The sequence below is a fragment of the Solanum tuberosum genome, unplaced genomic scaffold (assembly GCF_000226075.1).
Source record: "Solanum tuberosum cultivar DM 1-3 516 R44 unplaced genomic scaffold, SolTub_3.0 scf00714, whole genome shotgun sequence".
Taxonomy (NCBI): Eukaryota; Viridiplantae; Streptophyta; class Magnoliopsida; order Solanales; family Solanaceae; genus Solanum; species Solanum tuberosum.
In genome coordinates this window covers 158675-179638 of record NW_006239627.1, presented here as the reverse complement: position 1 = coordinate 179638, position 20964 = coordinate 158675, and the positions used below count along the sequence as shown (strand labels likewise).

At 36.2% G+C, this 20964-nt stretch overlaps 1 protein-coding gene across 1 annotated transcript; it reads left to right on the top strand.

The window, feature by feature from the left end:
- The first annotated feature begins 1033 nt into the window (after positions 1 to 1033).
- On the top strand, positions 1034 to 19621 carry LOC102590410 (TMV resistance protein N-like). The gene is made up of 6 exons (XM_006366956.2): positions 1034 to 1541; positions 8153 to 9297; positions 9467 to 9471; positions 9618 to 9896; positions 10014 to 10038; positions 19260 to 19621. The coding sequence occupies exons 1-6, from the start codon at positions 1075 to 1077 to the stop codon at positions 19619 to 19621; spliced, it is 2283 nt and encodes a 760-aa protein (XP_006367018.2). The 5' UTR covers positions 1034 to 1074.
- The last annotated feature ends 1343 nt before the right edge of the window (positions 19622 to 20964 follow it).

Below are 20964 nucleotides of genomic sequence, written 5' to 3'. Positions count from 1 at the left end.
AAAAAAAAAAAAAAATCCCGCCCCCCGGGGGTCGGAATTTCAACATTACAAAAAATAAAAATACCGACCTCCGGAGGTCGGCATTTCAACATTACAAAAATAAAAATACCGACCTCCAGAGGTCGGAATTTAAAAAAATGAATATTCCGACATAAAATAAAAATCGACCTCGAGAGGTCAGTAAATACCGACCTCCAGAGGTCGGTATTGAATAGCGACCAAGCTTTTTCCGACCTAAGCTGGGATGTCGGTTTTAGGTCGGTATTTCAAGGAATACCGACCTCCGGAGGTCGGTATTTATAGGTCGGTATTCGCAGTTTTTTTAGTAGTGAATTTATCAAATGAAATTGATAAATTTATTATTTATTCTAGGGATAAGACAAAAGTACCCCTAGACTATGACCAAAATTTCAGATACACACCTTAACTAAACTAAGGTCTTATTATCCTCAAACTCAATTTTTTAGTAATTTTGTACACTTTTTTGGCTTACGTGGCATCCAAGCATCTTCCACACACCTCAATTATGTGGAGTCATAGAGTGTGCGACGTAAGCCAAAAGATATACAAAATTACAAAAAAAAAATGAGTTCGGGAGGGGGTAATAGGACCTTATTGTAGTTGAGGTGTGTTAGTGAAATTTCGTAATGAAGTACTAGTAATGAATCAATATCAATTTATCAAATGAAATTGATAAATTTATCTTTTATTATTTTATATAATGTAATAGTAATTTTGAATTATTTATTTATTATTTTAATTATGAATATACCACAAAAATAATTTATTTTGTCATGTTAATTTTTTTAATGATGAATTTGATTGAGTGATTTTATTGATGCAAAGGCCTACCTTTTTTCACTCTTTAATTTCTCACAATAATGAAAAAGGTAGGGTTCAATTTTATGACAGATAGGAAAATGATTGGAAGTTTACCCATTATTCTGCGTTCACAATAGTTTTTGTCAGTTAGGCTTCAAATATTTCTCTTTATCAAGTAGCAGAACAAATTAAATATACTTTCTCACCATATACCTAAAGCTGAGAGTTGGTCTTTAGCAATATTATTCAACAATGTCTCATGCTTCTTCTTCCAAAATTTGCAAGTACGATGTCTTTTTGAGTTTTAGAGGAGAAGATACACGTAGAACTTTTGTGAGTCATCTACATAAGGCTCTGGAACAAAGTGGAATCTGCATTTTTAAAGATGATGAGCGATTAGAAACGGGAAAATCAATTTCTAATGAACTTTTAAAAGCCATAGAAGAGTCTAAAATTGCTATAGTGATATTTTCAAAAAGTTATGAATCGTCAAGATGGTGCTTAGAGGAGCTTGCACACATCATAAAGTGTAAAAATGAATTGGAGCTGATAGTGATTCCAGTTTTCTATGATGTGACTCCATCAGATGTGCGCCATCAAAATACCCCTTTTGCTGATTCATTTTTACAATACAAAGATGATATGGACAAGGTTCAGAGATGGAGGGCTGCATTTGTGGAGGCAGGGAAAATAGCAGGCTATCATTTACTTAATTTCAAGTAAGCCTTCTTCTTTTTTATTTTTTAAGAGGAAAAAGAACTAAATAGGTTAGTTTGATTTGACATGGAGTTTATGAAACTTGTGGTCTAAAATAAGTAATAGATATATATAGAGTCCGGAGCCTAAAGGGCAAAAAAAATTGTCAAAAATTCTAAAAGGGCACATCACTTTTTATTCTAGCCAAAAGGGCAAAATCGCTGCGTTAGCAGCGATTTTCCTCTGACAAAATGACGAAATAGCAGCGATTTTGTCTAAAAATATTCTTTTTAATTAAAAATCGCTGCTGTGGCAGCGATTTTTGTAAAAAAAAAAAAAAAAAATTTTTTTTATTAAAAATCGCTGCCACAGCAGCGATTTTGTTAAATTTTGTTTTTATTATTATTATTAAAAATCGCTGCCATTGTAAATTAAAAAAAATAAAATTGCTGTGGCAGCGATTTTAAGTCAGAATTATTTTTTCCTTACACATCGCTGCAGGGGCAGCGTTTTTCATTCCGAGTGCTATTATTTTCATGCCTATTATTACTTATTAATAATATAAAAATGATAAACAAGACGACAGTATTCTCAATAAAATTGTTGAAGTTTGAGGAAATTGAATTATATATCATAAATAATAATAAAAGAATATTAAATTAAAAGAAAAACTTTTTTTTTAAATTCTTAACCAAATTCGCTGCTATAGCAGCGATTTTGAAGAAAAAAAAGTTTTTTTTTTTTTTGAGAAAATATGCATCGATTTTTATTTTTGTTTTGTTAGAAGCCCCTTTTGGTAATTTTTTTTTTTGATGTGCCGTTTTAGTTTTTTTTAAAGAAAAAGCAGCGAGCTTTAATTAAAAAAATTACAAAATCGCAGCGATTTTTAATAAAAAAAAAATCTTTTAGACGAAATCGCTGCTATTTCGTCATTTTGTCAGAGGAAAATCGCTGCTGACGCAGCGATTTTACCCTTTTGGCTAAAATAAAAAGTGATGTGCCATTTTGGAATTTTTGACAATTTTTTTTGCCCTTTAGGCTCCGGACTCGATATATATATATATATATTTGTGACTATAAATCATTTCATTGAGGTTAAAATGAGCATTTTAAAGTTAGATTGTTACTTAGTATAGAAATATGTCATTCTTTATGGAATTGATCGACTGAAAAGAAAAGTAAGTCATATAAAATGAGACAAGGGGAGTTGTAAGTTGGTGATTAGAACGTCAAATTAAGTCTACAACAAATTATATTTCACCAAATTTATCTAGCTTTGTTGAATTAAAGTTGTAGTTAATATTGAGTGATATTTTAAATATTACTCCATCCGTCTCATTTTATATGAGTTAATTTGATTTGACACGAAGTTTAAAGAAGAAAAGAAGATTTTTTAAACTTGTGGTCTAAAATAAGTTAAGATATTTGTGTGAACATTTTGAAGTTAAATTGTTACTTAATATAGAAGTGTGTCATTTTTTTTTAGACTGGCTAAAAAGAAAGTAAGTCAGATGAAATGAGACAGAGGGGTACAATTTATCCAACACTTATTTTGCTTCTTTCATGGAAAAGAAATTTAGTTTATGAAGGGTATAAAAGTTGTTAAACAATTAGCATTTTAACATGCTATTGAAAGTTCTAGAAGAAATTTAGTTTATGAAGGGTATAAAAGTTGTTAAGCAACAGTAAAGTTTACATGGTATCAAAGCAGCGACATAGGGACTATCTCACAAGCTGCATATAGTTTTCAATCAGATAACAAAGCGACTGATTCTGTAATGGCAGAGTTAACAGTGGCTACCCTAGAACATAATCATCCGCTTTATCTTCATTCATCGAATACGCCAGGTGCAACCTTGATTGCGGTTAAGCTTACAGGTCCAACAAACTATGGGCTATGGAGTAGATCGCTACGACTTGCATTATTGGTGAAGAATAAACTTGGATTCGTTGATGGATCCTGTTTGAAAAGCTCATACAAAGGAGATTTAGCAGCTCACTGGGAGAGGTGCAATGCAGTGGTGCTTTCATGGATCAGCAGCACAGTGGCTCAGGAATTGCTAACTACGATTGTCTATGCTTCGAATGCCAAACATGTTTGGGATGACTTCAAGGAGAAGTTTGATAAATCCAATCTCACCAGAGTGTATCAGTTGTGGGCAGAGGTTTCTTCATTAAAACAAGGTACTGACTCTGTTACTGCTTACTATTCGAAATTGAGAGACTTATGGGATGAACTAGATGTGTTGGTACCAGCTCCCTTATGCAACTGTGATGAGGCTAAGCCCTATATTCAACATCTAAGCTAGCAGAGACTATTAATGTTTCTTATGGGGCTAAACGAGTCTTATAGTCATGTGAGGAGTGACATATTACTTAAGGCTACAGTTCCCACTGTTAATCAGGCATATGCCACAGTTATACAAGAGGAGAGTCAAAGGTCATTAGGAGTTATGGATATCAACAAGGAACCTCTCACAATGATGGTGAATAGAAGGTCAAGTTTCAAAGGAAAAAAGTTACTAAACACTGCCTGTGAACATTGTGGTTATAGAAATCATCTTTCTAAAGACTGTTACAGGATCATAGGATATCCTAATGATTTTAAGAGCAAGAGGAAACAAGGGCAAGGTGATAGTAATACTGGATACATAGGGCAAAGTATGGCTTATGGCACTGAGAATGGTCACAGATCTAACAATTTCTCTCACAATTATCATGTTGATTCTGGTATCAAATCACATGCAAATTATGCTGCAACAGAGGAACATGGACATGGGCTTACTCTTACTGAGGAGGAGTACAACCATGTGAAAAATCTCAGACACAACAATAGCAGTCAAAGTGCTGGAGATGGCACTGAATGCAAAGCAAACTTGGCAAGTAATGTGTCTTTGACATCTAATGTTTATGAGTGTGGGTGGATTATTGATTCAGGTGCCACACAACACATTACATCCTCTAAAGATCTTCTAGCTGAATTGAGTTACCTAGGTGATCAGAGGTCAAATACTGTTCAATTACCAACAGGAAATAAAGCTCCCATCAGAAACACAGGGAATTCAATCATTTTGGGAAGTTATAAAGTGAAGGATGTGCTACATGTACCTGACTTCAAGTACAACTTGTTGTCAGTTGCAAGGTTAACTAGAGACCTATCTTGTAGTGTTAGCTTTTTCCCTAACTTTTGTGTGATGCAGTCACTCTCAAATGGCAAGGTGATTGGGATTGGTAGAGTATGTGATGGTCTGTACTTGTTAAAAGACACAATAAAGGCAGTGGTTCATGCAGCTATCAAAGATAACAGTCTAACATCATTGTGGCACCAAAGACTTGGACATCCTTCTCTTACTGTTATGCAACACATCTCGGCTATCAAAGGTTGTGTAACTGATCAGTCTTGTTGTCACATTTGTCCTCAAGCAAAACAAAGTAGACCAGTTTTCCCTAATAGTACACATACCTCTAGTACTGTATTCCAGTTATTACATGTTGATGTATGGGGGCCGTACCAGACTCCCACTTATGATAGAAAACAATACTTTGTTACAATTGTAGATGACTATAGCAGGTTTACCTGGGCTTGCTTAATTCATTCAAAGGTTGAAGTTTACTCTGTAATAAAAGATTTTCTATTAATGATAAACACTCAGTTTAGCATGAAGGTGAAAGTGTTGAGGTCTGATAATGGGACAGAATTTATGAATTCAAAGTGTAAGGAATTATTTGCTTCCTTTGGCATTGTGCATCAAAGTACCTGTGCATACACACCCCAGCAAAATGAGGTGGTTGAAAGAAAGCATAGGCACATATTAAACACTGCTAGGTCTTTAAGGTTTCAGGCTGCAATTCCTATTTCCTATTGGGGTCATTGTATCAAGGTTGCAGTCTACTTGATCAATAAGCTTCCCACAGCAGTGTTACAAGGCAAATCTCCACATGAATTACTGTATGGCACTCCACCACAACTAGACTACTTGAAAGTATTTGGTTGTCTTTGTTTTGTTTCTGTCCTTCCTCAGTCTTATAAGTTTGCTCCGAGGGCAAAGAAGGGTGTCTTTATGGGCTATGCAGAAACACAAAAAGGCTATAGAATACTAGATTTGGAGTCTCATTCTTTCCATATCAGCAGGGATGTCACCTTTATGGAAGATACATTCCCTTTCATGACTAGCTCATCTTCTGCATCCTCTCAACATATTGATAGTTGGTCCCAAGACTTTGATGTTTCTGAAGACTTTGCTTTAATTCCTATGAATCCGGCTGTTCCATTACACAATGCAGTTTCTCATGATATCTCCAATGAAGTCACCAATTCAACAGAGGAAGAAGATGATTGTATTGACAGCCCAGCTGGCAGCTCAACTTCAGGAGAATGTAGTGCAGGTTGCAGTGCTGGGTCTGAGCCTGAGCCTGTTGGAGAATGCAGTGCAGGTTCTGAGCCTGAGCCTGTTATGGTTATTCCTGAGCAGTCTTTAAACACAAGACCAAACAGGTCCCTCAAGCCTCCTATTTGGCACAAAGATTATCATGTGTCCACAGCCCCAAAGCAAGCTCATAATGCTTGCCTTTATCCTATTGCCAACTATGTAACTTACTCAAAGATAAGCCCCTCTTACAAGTCATTTTTAGCTACACTATCTGCAGTGTCTGAACCTGCTACTTTCAAGGAGGCTTCCAGCTGCAAGGAATGGATTGTAGCAATGAAGGATGAAGTCAATGCATTAGAACAAAATGCCACTTGGATTGTAGTAGACCTCCCACCTGGAAAGAAGGCTATTGGTTCTAAATGGGTATATAAGGTTAAGCTTCAAGCAAATGGGCAGGTTGAAAGGTACAAGGCAAGACTGGTTGCCAAGGGTTATAGCCAGCAAGAGGGTCTGGACTATCATGAGACTTTTTCACCTGTAGCTAAGATGGTCACAGTCAGGACCACCATTTGTGTAGCAGCCTCTCACAATTGGCCTCTCTACCAAATGGATGTTCATAATGCTTTTTTGCAAGGTGACCTTATTGAAGATGTTTATATGGAAATGCCACAAGGCTTCCAAAAACAGGGGGAATACAAGGTGTGTAAGCTGCTTAAGTCTCTATATGGTCTAAAACAAGCTTCCAGGCAATGGAACTTGAAACTCACTGAAGTACTCTTAGCTACTGGTTTTGTGCAAAGTCCACTTGATCATTCTCTTTTTACAAAAAAGGATGGGCAAGACATAGCAGTGATTCTTATCTATGTAGATGATTTGCTCATAACAGGAAATAGTAGTAAGCTCATACAAGAATTAAAAACTTCACTTCATAACAAGTTCAAAATGAAGGATCTTGGTGATCTTAAGTTCTTTCTAGGTATTGAAATCATGAGATCTAAGTCTGGTATTCTCCTTAACCAAAGGAAATATGCCCTGGAATTGATCTCAGACACTGGTCTTAGTGGTTCAAAGCCAGTGAACACACCTTTGGAGGCAAATGTGAAACTCACTACAGTGGAATATGATGAGATGACTGGGGTTACTGATGATCCTATACACAAGGATGTCACAGGCTATCAAAGGTTGGTTGGGAGATTATTGTATCTTACCATCACCAGGCCTGATATTAGCTTCACAGTTCAGGTGTTATCACAATTCATGCAGCAGCCTAAAAGGTCACACTGGGAAGCAGCTATGAGGCTAGTTAGGTACATCAAAACTAGTCCTGGTCAAGGCATATTATTGAGCAGCAAGACAAGTCTAGAACTTGAAGCATTTTGTGACTCAGACTGGGCAGTTTGTCCTAATACAAGAAGGTCTGTGACTGGATATATGGTTAAGCTAGGAGATTCACTCATATCTTGGAAGTCCAAAAAGCAACACACAGTCAGCAGAAGCTCTGCAGAGGCTGAGTATAGGAGTATGGCCAGTGTAGTTGCAGAGATAATTTGGCTGGTTGGCCTGTTAAAGGAACTCAATGTTAATGTTACAATTCCTGTTAAGTTGCACTGTGACAGTAAAGCAGCAATGCAAATAGCTTCCAATCCAATCTTCCATGAAAGGACCAAGCACATAGAAATTGACTGTCATTTTGTAAGGGAAAGAATAAGAAGTGGACTGATACTGCCTACTTATGTGAACACCAAACAACAACCAGCAGACATACTAACAAAAGGCCTGGGAGCAGCTTCTCATCACATGTTATTAGCCAAGCTTGGAGTCTTCAATGTATATTCAGACTAAAGCTTGAGGGGGAATATTGAAAGTTCTAGAAGAAGTTAGTTAGAATCTTGTTATGTAACTAACTATGAGCTGGCATCAGTTAGTTAGTATGAAAGTTTGTTAGAGTGTGCACATGGTGTGCATTGTGTGATCTATATAAGATTGTGCTTCTTCTCATTTGTAATTGACTTTACTGATAATAAAAATTCTCTCTCTCTTCTCTTCTTAATTCGAGTTCAAGCTTACAATCACATCCATGAAGGTTTAGCTTCCATGGATTCTGTTAAGCAATAGTAAAGTTTACACATGCTTACTCTGTTATTTTTATAATATAGATAATTGACCTAGAAAAAAAGACAGACAATCTAGTCTATATAAGGTAAATACCTTCGTGTCATCTTGGTTAGATATTAGAGTAATTTGTCTTGAGTTTGAGTTTTCAGGCATGAAGCAGAATTCAACAAGAAACTTGTGGAACAGGTGTTAGAGTTAGTAAACCCCACATGCATACATCTTCCAGGACTGGTAATTGGGCCTAATTCTCATGCAGCGGGAGTGATTTCTCTATGTGAATTCTACTCATCAACTGGTGTCTGCATGTTTGGGATCTATGGGATGGGTGGCATTGGTAAAACAGTTGTTGCCAAAGCCGTCTACAATCAAATTCACAGGGGGTATGAATGTTTCTCCTTTGTGGCTCATGTAAGAGAGCGCTCGGAAAATAACATGCTTCACAACCTACAGGAACAACTTCTATCTAAGGTTCTAAAAAGAGAGAACTTTAAAGTCCAATATAATGTTGATAAGGGAAAATGCCTAATCCAAGACAGACTTGCTCAGAGGAAGGTCCTCATTGTTCTGGATGATGTCGATGACATGAGCCAGATAAAAGCATTGGCGGAAGAGAGAAGCTGGTTTGGTTCGGGGAGCATAATAATTATAACAACAAGAAGTGAGAATTTGCTAGATGATGTTGGAGTAGACTATAAGTACGAGGTAACACGGTTGGATGATTTCTCTTCCAAGCAACTCTTTTGCTTTCATGCTTTCAAGAATACTAATGTACCCGAAAATTTGGATCATGAGTTGGTGAATGACATAGCAAGTCTAGGTGGAGGGGTTCCTTTAGCACTCGAAGTTTTGGGCTCTCTTTTGCATAAAAAGGACGATCAAACATGGAGAAGTACCCTCGAGAGCTTGAAAAATCTTGCTCATCACAGTAGTATTCACAAAGCACTCAAAGTAAGCTATGACTCACTTGATGAGAACTCTGAGGAGATTTTCCTTGACATCGCATGCTTTTTCATTGAAGCCCAAGAACTTTTTGCTAGTCTTGTATTGACTGGTTGTGGTCGCTCTTTCAACTTGGGGAAAGGAATTTTGATTGGAAGATGTTTAATCAAAATTGAACAGAATCATTTGTGGATGCATGATTTAGTTCGAGATATGGCTAGAGAAATTGTTCGTCAAGAGTCACTTAAAGAGCCTCATATGCGCTCTAGATTGTGGTTTCATGAAGATGTTAATTATGTGCTACGAAAGAACAAGGTAAAAAAAAACATCTTTCCTTCCATTGTCTCTTACATTTGTTAGTTGATCTGGAGTATAGAATATGTGTGTGCATATATTGATATTCTCTCCATTTCAATTTAGATGGTGGTATTTGACTGTGCACAAGGAAGTTTTAGAAAAAAATGACTTGAGACTTCTGGTCTTAAACATTTAACAACATTTATTTGACTATGAAATCATTCCAGTAAGGGTAAAACGAGAAGTTTAAAGCTAAATCGTTTCCAAACACAGAGAGTATCATTACATGATGTTTTATGCTCTTTGAAAAGCAAAATAAGCAATTATAACTGAATAAATAGAAGACTAACAATATATCCTGCACTGTTATGATGACAGGGTAGCGAACGGATAGAAGGCATCAGCGCGATCCATCCCAGAGTGAAAGATTTAACTGTTGACACAAAGTTCTTTGCAAGAATGGATAGGTTGAAAATATTTCAAGCAAAAGGAATGAATATTACTGGAAGCTTCAAAAATTTGTTTGAGGACCTAAGATGGCTAAGTTGGCAAAATTTCCCTTTGAAATGTTTACCTACTGATATTCATCTAACCAAACTTGTGGCTCTGGACATGCAATATAGCAACATCATGGAAGTTTGGCAATCCACCAGCAAGGTTTACTGCTAAAAATACCCTTGTTCTTTTTAATTTTTTCAAGGTTTAGATATAATACAATTTTAGATTAAACGAACTATAGATACTAATGAATATATTATTGTTTCTATGTATCAGCCCCTGGAAAACCTGACACATCTAAATCTCAGTCATTGTCAACGACTAAAGCGGACTCCTGATTTTTCAAGGGCGATAAGTCTTGAGACAATATTGTTTACAGGTTGCTCCGAGTTGGGTGAGATTGATTCATCAATAAAATACTGGGTGAAACTTGTTTACTTAAATCTGAAAGACTGTGTAAGCCTCGTGTATCTACCAAGCAGCATTTGCAAGCTAGAATCACTTCAACATCTAAATATAACAACTGCCTGCTGAATTGGGAGACTTGAAAAAGCTAAGAAGCTTATCATTACAAGGATGCAACAGAAGTTTAAAGGCTCAATCTTGGCTGACTTCTATTTTATCTTATGTACCATGGGCAGGAAGTAGTTCATCGTGTCCAGAGAGGTTGTTGCCACATTCCCTTTCCCGTTTAAGTCACTTGACGGAGCTCAATCTCAAAAATTGTAGGCTTTCAGAAGCAGATGTTCCCACCAATCTTGGGAGTTTAACCTCATTGGAATATCTGGATTTAGGAGGAAATGATTTTTACACTCTCCCATCATCCCTCTTTAGCGACCTATCTGGGCTAGAGTGTCTTGTCCTGGATAATTGCAAGAATCTTCAAATTGCTCTCACTACTTCCTTCTAATCTGCTAGAGCTCCATGCAAATGATTGTTCATCCATTGAAAGTCTAGACATGTCCAATTACAGGATACTGCCACAACTCTATGTATCCAATTGCGACAGATTGTCCGAGATTAAGGGGATGGAAAATATCGAAAATGTTGAATATGTTCGCATAGAGAGCAGTAGCAAGCTGGCAAGACGTTTCTTTGATGAAAGTTTCTTCCAGCTGGTTAGTTAGTTCCACTATTCATCTCATCTTTGTACTACTACAATTAAGTGCAACTCACACCATTTATGTTTTATTTTATACAGATGGGAGAATGTGATGAAGATCTTCCTTATCCAAGCAGCTACTATATTGCAGGTAGCGAGGTTCCAGAATGGTTCAGCAACCGAAACATAGGATCTAATATAACCTTAACAATGCCACCAAACATAGAACATAACTTCGAGGGAATGATCCTTTGGTCTATCTACCAGTGCAAATACAATGGAGTTTTTCATTATCATCCTTTCCTAGAGGTCGGTGATCAGACCAATAAAGTTACATGGGTCCTTTACTTCCCCAAGATTACTGTAACCGCTGACAAACGTTCTTGGGTGAGCTTCATACCACGAGATTACTTTTGTCCTGCTTTAGAAGGTAGAGAACAAATTGCATTTTCGTTCAATATCAGAGAGCAAGGATTCAGAGGGTTAAAAGTGACAAAGTGTGGCGTCCATCCAGTCTATGCAACAGCAGGAAGAATATTACCAAAACTCCAGTTTCGAGATCCTCAGAGTAATTTTGAGGAAAGGAGGTTGATACCCTTGTGGAGACAATCATGCATTGCTGGAGTAGGACATGTTATGTCATATAGTCTTAATAATGGCACTGATGATCAGCACATTCAGAAAGTCATATTTCACGGCCTTCGTCTTTCAGAAGCTGGCGATGGGACATCTTTATTTCACAACATCATCGGCACACCTTTCCATGTAAATCACACCAGCTTTCGCCAGTTTTTGCAGGAAGCATATAACCATAGTCGACGGAATACAGATGATTGGCGAGATCTATTTTGCAGTGTGGTAGTCGACCAACAAAACAGGTTAGGCTTGCGTAAAGAAAGTTGGAACTGTTGGGTCTGATGACAATTCTGGAAAGAAAATACACACCTTGAAAATGAGTAGTCTTCAACTTTTGATGCAGCTTGCCCCGTGTGAAAACCTTGAAGGTCAAAGTGAAGGTAAAACGAAAGAGCTCAATCAGAACAACAATGAGAGCTCCATGAGCATCTCAGATATTTTGTATTAAGAAGAAGAAGATTACATTGAGTGAGTCACAGTATTTATAACTCTCTTACTGTGACTTGTAACTAATCTTACTAACTAACTCTATGCTAGGTAGTTACAACTAATTATTATAAAATGACTGATCTACCCTTTCACTTTTAACAGCCTAACTAACATTAACTAACTTCTAACTGACAGTAGCTCATCTTCACATCACATTACTCCCCTTCAAGCTTGGAGGGGCAAATATGTTCAACACTCCAAGCTTGGATAGAAAATGATCATGCTGTAATCTGGTCAATCCTTTGGTTAAGATATCAGTAGGTTGCTTCTTAGTTGGAATGTAATCCACATTGATCAATCCCTTTTGTAATTTCTCTCTTATGAAGTGACAGTCAATCTCAATGTGCTTTGTTCTTTCATGATATACAGGATTTGCTGCAATTTGTATTGCAGCCTTACTATCACTATATATCTGACTTGGCAGTTGAACCTCAACACCTACTTCTTTAGGCATGCCAAGTAGCCATACCAATTCAGAGACTGTAAAAGCTAAACTTCTATATTCTTCTTCAGCAGAACTTTTTGAAACTGTCGTTTGTTTCTTGGCCTTCCAATACACTAGTGATTTACCAATCTTGACCATGTATCCTGTAACAGATTTCCTAGTGATTGAGCATGAGGCCCAATCAAACATCACAATATGCAGAGACTAGCTCATCTGAGTCACTTGATAACAATAAGCCTTGCCCTGGTTGTCTCTTTAGATACTTAATCACCCTCAGTGTTGCATCCATGTGAGACTTCTTTGGTTGTTGTAGAAATTGGCTTAGAGTTTGAGTGTTGAATGATATGTCTGGTCTGGTCATATTCAAGTACAAGAGTTTGCCTATGAGCTTTTGATACATAGTCTGATCCACCAGAGGATCCTCCAACTCTTCTGGCTGTTTGCTTAGGTGATCATCATACAGTTTGGAAGTTAGCTTAACATTGATGTCAATAGGGGTTCCTGCAGGTCTAGCTGTTGTCATGCCAACCTCAGAAATAAGCTCAAGAATGTACTTCCTTTGATGCATTAGTATACCCTCAGTTGATCTGACAAGCTCAATGCCTAATAAATATTTTAGCTCCCCTAAATCCTTTATATTGAATGTTAGCTGCAGTGCCTTTTTAGTTTCTTCTATCAACTTCAAACTGCTTCCAGTTACTAACATATCATCCACATAAACCAATACTATAATGATTCCCTCTTCTGACTTGTTAATGAACAAAGAATGATCATATTGACTTTGTTTGAAACTCAATTTAAGAAGAGTCTCAGTCAGTTTATGATTCCACTGCCTTGGAGCCTGTTTGAGTCCATATAGAGACTTTGTCAGTCTACATACTTTCTCCCCTTGACTGACAAAACCTGGAGGTAGCTACATATAGATTTCATCCTCCAAGTCTCCTTGCAAAAATGCATTAAAAACATCCATTTGATGGATAGGCCAATGTCTAGAAGCAGCCAAAGACACAATGGTCCTCACTGTCACCATTTTAACCACAGGTGAGAAAGTCTCATTATAGTCTATCCCTTCTCTTTGACTGTAACCTTTTGCAACTAGTCTTGCTTTGAACCTCTCAATCTCACCAGTAGATTTTATACTTGACTTTGTATATCCACCTACACCCAATAGGCTTCTTTCTAGGTGGTAAGTCAGTGATCTCCCAAGTATGGTTACTGTCCAATGCCTGAATTTCATCTTTCATAGCAGCAACCCATCTTGGATCCTTGATAGCTTCTGAATAACTGGTAGGTTCCTTGCATGGTGTAGTAGCAGCAATATAGCACTGATAGCTAGCTGACAAATGAGAATAGCTCAAATAATTACACAGAGGATACTTCACTTCCTTGTGACCTGGCAAGGATACAAACTCTTTTAACCACAGTGGAGCTTGTATGATCCTAGTAGATCTCCTGCTAGTTGGTATAACATCAGTCTTAGTAGCACTCGGAACCACCTCAGGTGCACTTGTGTCATTAACAACAACAGGCACACAATCACTACATATTGCACTGTCAACCCCATCAGCTGCAGTCATAGGTGGAACCTCAGGTTGTGAATCATCACACTGCTGTAAAACATCATCTGATGATGGACCACAAGGAGGTAGTGAAGCAAGATCTAAGTGAGGAAACAAAACACCTGTATCCTGCAAAGGATCTGTAAATACAGGTTCACCAACCTGGTTTTTACTTTGAGAAAATGGGAATATTTCTTCTCTAAACAACACATATCTACTTGTGAAAAAGGAGTTGTTGCTCAAATCTAACAGTAAATACCCCTTCTGTACTTCTGAATATCCCATATGTACAGCCATTCTTGTTCTTGGCATCAATTTGTCATGAACAGATAGATCTTTGGCAAAACATAAACATCCAAGTGTCCTCAAATGACTTAATACAGGTGGAGTACCATACAATCTCTCATAGGGAGTTTGAAAATTGATAACCTTGCTGGGAAGTCTGTTAATAACATAAGCTGCAGCTAGAACACAGTGTCCCCAATATCTTAAATGTACTTGTGCTTGAAACATCATAGCCCTAGTAACTTCAAGTATGTGCCTATGTTTCCTCTCAGCTACCCCATTTTGTTGTGGGGTATATGGACAAGTTCTTTGATGTATAATCCCCATATCTTTGAACATTTGATCACAAACAGAATTGACAAACTCTATGCCATTATCAGTTCTTATTATTTTCACCATTTTACCAAACTGTGTCTTGAAAAACTGTAAGAATACTTACAATGAAACACAAACATCAGACTTGAGTTTAAGTAAGAATAGCCAAGTCATTCTGGAGAAGTCATCAACAATAGTAAGAAAGTACTTATTGCCATCACAAGTAGGAGTATTGTAAGGACCCCATAGGTCAATATGTAGCAAGTCAAAACAACATTTACTTTTGATACTATTAGTAGGAAAAACTACTCTTGTTTGTTTAGCATATGGACACACTAAACACTTAGAAATCCGACACAAACTCTGCTTATTCATATCAAACATTCTAGCAAGAACTGTTGATGAAACGTGCCCTAATCTCTTATGCCATAGTTCCATATCTGAATCATGACACTCTGAGCTTGGATTGGTAGCAACAAATGCAACCTTCAATGCAGACTCCTTCTTTTTATCAACTAACTGATGCAACAGCAAATACAGACCTCCGGCCTCTCTACCAACCTCCTTCACCTTCCCACTGTAAAGCTCCTGGAATACACAAAAATGAGGGGAAAAGGTGACTGAACAGTCTAATTCCTTAGTGATCTTACTGACAGACATCAAGTTATATTTGAACTCTGGAAGATGAAACACATCTGTAAGAACACTTCTAGTAGATAATGCACATGATCCAACATGAGTAACTTGAGTAGCATCACCATTTGGAAGGTATACTGTCTTAGGAACTTCCAGTTTTGATACAGACTCTTTAATCAACATATCCAAATTAGACACCATGTGATTAGTTGCCCAGTGTCCATAATCCAAAGATCACTATTTTCAGAGACAAAAAACACATTACCTGTTGAATGAGTAGCATTGCAGGCTACTACAACAGGTTCTGACCTTTGCTGAAACATGTGGAGTATGTGATCATACTGATCCTTTGTGAAAGTGCAGCCCTGAAGAAGTTGTTGAACATCCTTCTCAGCTTGGCTCACTGTCCTATTGTGGTTATTGCCAGCTAAGTTAGCATTCATGTTAGCTGTGGATGATTCACCCTTTGTACTTCTACTTGGTATATGAACATTAGTGTTCATACCATATGAGAAGTTTTCCTGAGATGTTGATGTATTAGTGTGACCAGCATCAGCTGTTACCTGACCAGAAGTAACACCTTGAGTCTTTCTTTTGGATTTGAAGTCAGGAGGATATCCTATCACCTTGTAGCAGAACTCCTTACTATGTCCCTTACATTTACAGAACTTACACACTAGCATAGAATTCCTTTTAAACTTCTGATTTACCCAGAATTACTACCAACCTTGGAGTACAGAGCTACTGAATCCTCACTAATGAAACTCATGCCCATACTACTAGTGTTATTAGTGTGAGTAACCATAGCCTTTTGACTCTCATCCCCCACTATCATTCCATACGCCTGATTAATAATTGGTAATGGATCCATGAGAAGAATCTGACTTCTAGCCTGATGATATGAGTCATTTAATCCCATCAAAAACTGATACAACTTCTGCCTGTTAAGATGGATCACAAATCCTTTGGATCTATCACAATTACAAAAAGGAGAAGGCACTAAAGCCTCAAATTCATCCCATAGATTTTTAAGCCTTGTATAGTATACAGAAACAGACATATTACCCTGTTGCAAGGAAGAAATATCTGTGTAAACTGTAAGATCTAGATCCATCCACTCTGTCAAATCTCTCTTTTAAATTAGTCCAAACATCAAAAGCAGTAGTAGCAAATGCTATACCACTCAGTAAACTCTTCGAAACTGAATTCATAAGCCATGATTATACAATGGCATTCACTCTTTCCCATTGTCCCCATAATTCCTCACTATAAACCTCTTTTCGAGAAGATCCATTAATTAGCCCTATTTTATTCCTCCCTAACAGAGCTAGCCTAATAGATCGATTCCACAGAGTATAGTTTTCAACACCTACTAGTTGAAACGAGATGATGCTAATGCCACTAACATCAGTAGGACTGAGAAACAGAGTATGATTATAGTGTCATGTTCCAATGTTGCCATGTAAGGAACCAGTAGTTCCTTGGCCATTGTTGATGATTGGAGACTGATCCACAACTATTTGATCATTCACCATATTAGATCCTTGATAAATTGTTGTCGCGGAAGCAAAACCAGAGAAAAATCAACAATTATTCACCACAGAATTCAGCTCCAAGCTCAGATCTGTAATGAATTCTGATGATATAGATGAATCGATGAATCAGAAATTGATTCTTTGATCTTTTGCACAACTCGTCTTCAACAGTAAGCACTGTGAAGGTAAAGCTTTGATACCATGAAGGTAAAACGAAAGAACTCAATCAGAGCAACAATGAGAGCTCCATGAACATCTCAGATATTTTGTATTAAGAAGAAGAAGATTACATTGAGTGAGTCACAGTATTTATAACTCTCTTATTGTGACTTGTAACTAATCTTACTAACTAACTCTATGCTAGGTAGTTACAACTAATTATTATAAAATGACTGATCTACCCTTTCACTTTTAACAGCCTAACTAACATTAACTAACTTCTAACTGACAGTAGCTCATCTTCACATCACATTACAAAGTTCAAAATCTCTTAAACTTGAAGTTCTTCCCATAACGCAAGTGAGGTCAAAAGTCCAAAAACGTGGTTCTTGTAGATTACCTTGGTTAAAGTGAGACAAAGGGCCCAATGTATTAGGACTGACCTAACGGTAAATATTATAGACAACTGAGGGTCTACTGGAATCGGTAAAGTTTGTGTACACACTACCCTCCTCAAACCCCACTTGTGAAATTATAGTGGGTCTGTTATTATTGTTGTACTAGTATATGTACCCGCGCGTTGCGCAGAATAGATCAAATATATATATATATATCATTGAAATTAGTTAATTACAAATAATAAGTCATTTACTTGTAATGTTATTTTTAAAATTATAAATTAAGATTTTAACTTTTCACAGAAAGAAAATAATAACCTATATCTTTATCAATAAACAGATATCAAGGAACTTGCAATTTTTTCTAGTAGTATAATATATTATTTAATGGCCTAATATTTTTTTTAGCTTTTCTTTAATAATTCCCAATTAATTAAATGTACTATTATTTATTTCACTTTTGACAAAATAATTTTCAATTCTTTGAAACCTTATAATAATATGTCTCTTTTGTACCATTTCCTTTTTAGAATTTATGTACATTTTATAGGTTTTAAAATTCTAAAAGTTAAAAGACAGTTCATAGCCTTTATCTTAAGTATAGTAACTATTTAAAAAATTTACATTTCAAATAAATAACTTCTAACATGATCCCATCACTTCGTTTCCAAGCTGCACGTCCACCTAAAAAGTAACTTTAGCTTATTATTTTCTTCCCATTAATATTTATGTTATTTGTAAAAAAAGAAAAGAAAAAGATACAGTTATATTTTTTATCAATACAAAATTTAGGCATAAACGTAATAGTTTTTTGTAGTACTTTATTATACCATAAATTAATGAGGTAAATAACTATTTGTATACAGTTTATATAGGGGTAGTTATCCATTTTTTTAAATAAATGAACTTGATTTTAAAAATAATTCTTCTTGAAATTAATATATTTAGCTAAGAATATGTACTATTCAAATTCATAATTGAATAACCCAACTTATATGTTGCACGATTTATTTTTCTTTAACCTTTACTTTAAAAAAAATATATTCATCTTTATTTTTATAACAATTGGAGATAAATTAATTAAAGCTTGACATGTAGTTGCTATTAAAAAGGGGCAAAAAAAACCACGATTTACTCTTTTATAGTAATCATATTTAGTGAGTTTCCAAGTAAATTTTAATTTATTTTTATTTTTGACAAAATCTAATTTTGTTCATTTTATTAATTTTTTGTTAATAAATTTTAAGAGTTTGTGTGTACGTGGAAATGTAATGGGAAGTTATAAAACTGACTATTTAAATTCTAATCGTAAATAAATGTTTAATTTTTAAAAATAAAACATGAAAATATTTAGTTAGTAACTCAATTTTTATATTCATAATATTTATTTAAATAAGGAAATTAAAGTTTTAAACTTTTTAATTTTTAAGTGGATCATTCAAATTTATTTTTTTTATATTTTATGTTTACATAAATTTTATATATTTTTAAAAAATGGTTATATCACGTTAAATTAGTTAGTAACTCAGTTTTTATATTCACGTTTTATTTAAATAAGGAAATTAAAGTTTAAATTTTTTTTTAAATTTTAAAGTGGATAGGTTGAAAATATTTCAAGCAAAAGGAATGAATTTTACTGGAAGCTTCAAAAATTTGTTTGAGGACCTAAGATGGCTAAGTTGGCAAAATTTCCCTTTGAAATGTTTACCTACTGATATTCATCTAACCAAACTTGTGGCTCTGGACATGCAATATAGCAACATCATGGAAGTTTGGCAATCCACCATCAAGGTTTATTGCTAAAAAAACCTTATTCTAAGTTTTTCAAGGTTTAGATATAATACAATTTTAGATTAAGCGAACTATAGATACTAATGAATATATTATTATTTCTATGAATCAGCCCCTGGAAAACCTGGCATATCTAAATCTCAGTCATTGTCACCGACTAAAGCGAATCTAAATCTCAGTCATTGTCAACGACTAAAGCGGACTCCTGATTTTTCAAGGGCGATAAGTCTTGAGACAATATTGTTTACAGGTTGCTCCGAGTTGGGTGAGATTGATTCATCAATAAAATATTTGGTGAAACTTGTTTACTTAAATCTGGAAGACTGTGTAAGCCTCAAGAATCTACCAAGCAACATTTGCAAGCTAGAATCACTTCAACATCTAGATATGTCAGGTTGCTCGGGTCTACAACAGCTGCCTGCTGATTTGGGACACTTGAAAAACCTAAGAAGCTTATCATTACAAGGATGCAACAGAAGTTTAAAGGCTCAATCTTGGCTGACTTCTATTTTATCTTATGTACCATGGGCATGAAGTAGTTCATCGTATCTAGAGAGGTTGTTGCCACATTCCCTTTCCCGTTTAAGTCACTTGACGGTGCTCAATCTTAACGATTGTAGGCTTTCAGAAGCAGATATTCCCACCAATCTTGGGAATTAACCTCATTCATATACCTGAATTTATGAGGAAATGATTTTTACACTCTCCCATCATCCCTCTTTTGCGACCTATCTGAGCTAGAGTGTCTTGTCCTGGATAATTGCAAGAATCTTCAAATGCTCTCACTACTTCCTTCTAATCTGCAAGTGCTCCATGCAAATGATTGTTCATCCATTGAAAGTCTAGACATGTCCAATTACAGGATACTGCCACAGGTCTGTGTATCTAATTGCGACAGATTGTCTGAGATTAAGGGCATGGAAACTATCGAAAATGTTGAATATGTTTGCATAAAGAGCAATAGCAAGCTGGCAAGACGTTTCTTTAATGAAAGTTTCTTCCAGCTGGTTAGTTAGTTCCTCTATTCATCTCATCTTTGTACTACTACAATTAAGTGCAACTCACACCATTTATGTTTTATTTTATACAGATGGGAGAATGTGATGAAGATCTTCCTTATCCAAGCAGCTACTATATTGCAGGTAGCGAGGTTCCAGAATGGTTCAGCAACCGAAACATAGGATCTAATAGAACCTTAACAATGCCACCAAACATAGAACATAACTTCCAGGGGTCGGTGATCAGACCAATAAGGTTACATGGGTCCTTTGCTTCCCCGATATTACTGTAACCGCTGACAAACGTTCTTGGGTGACCTTCATACCAGGAGATTACTTTTGTCCAGCTTTAGAAGGTGGAGAACAAATTACATTTTCGTTCAGTATCAGGGAGCAAGGATTCACAGGGTTAAAAGTGACAAAGTGTGGCGTCCATCCATTCTATGCAACAGTAGGAAGAACATTGCCAAAACTCCAGTTTCGAGATCCTTGGAGTAATTTTGAGGAAAGGAGGTTGATACCCTTGTGGAGAGAATCATCCATTACTGAAGTAGGAGATGTTATGTCATATAGTCTTAATAATGGCACTGATGATCATCACATTCATAAAGTCATATTCTGGGGCCTTCGTCTTTCAGAAGCTGGTGATGGGACATCTTCATTTCACAATATCATCGGCACACCTTTCCATGTAAATCACGCGAACTTTCGCCAGATTTTGCAGGAAGCATATGACCATAGTCGACGGAATACAGCTGATTGGCGAGATCTATTTTGCGATGTGGTAGTCGACCAACAAAACAGGTTAGGCTTGGCTAAAGGAAGTTGGAACTGTTGGGTCTGATGACAATTCTGGCTTGAACTTTTGATGCAGCTTGC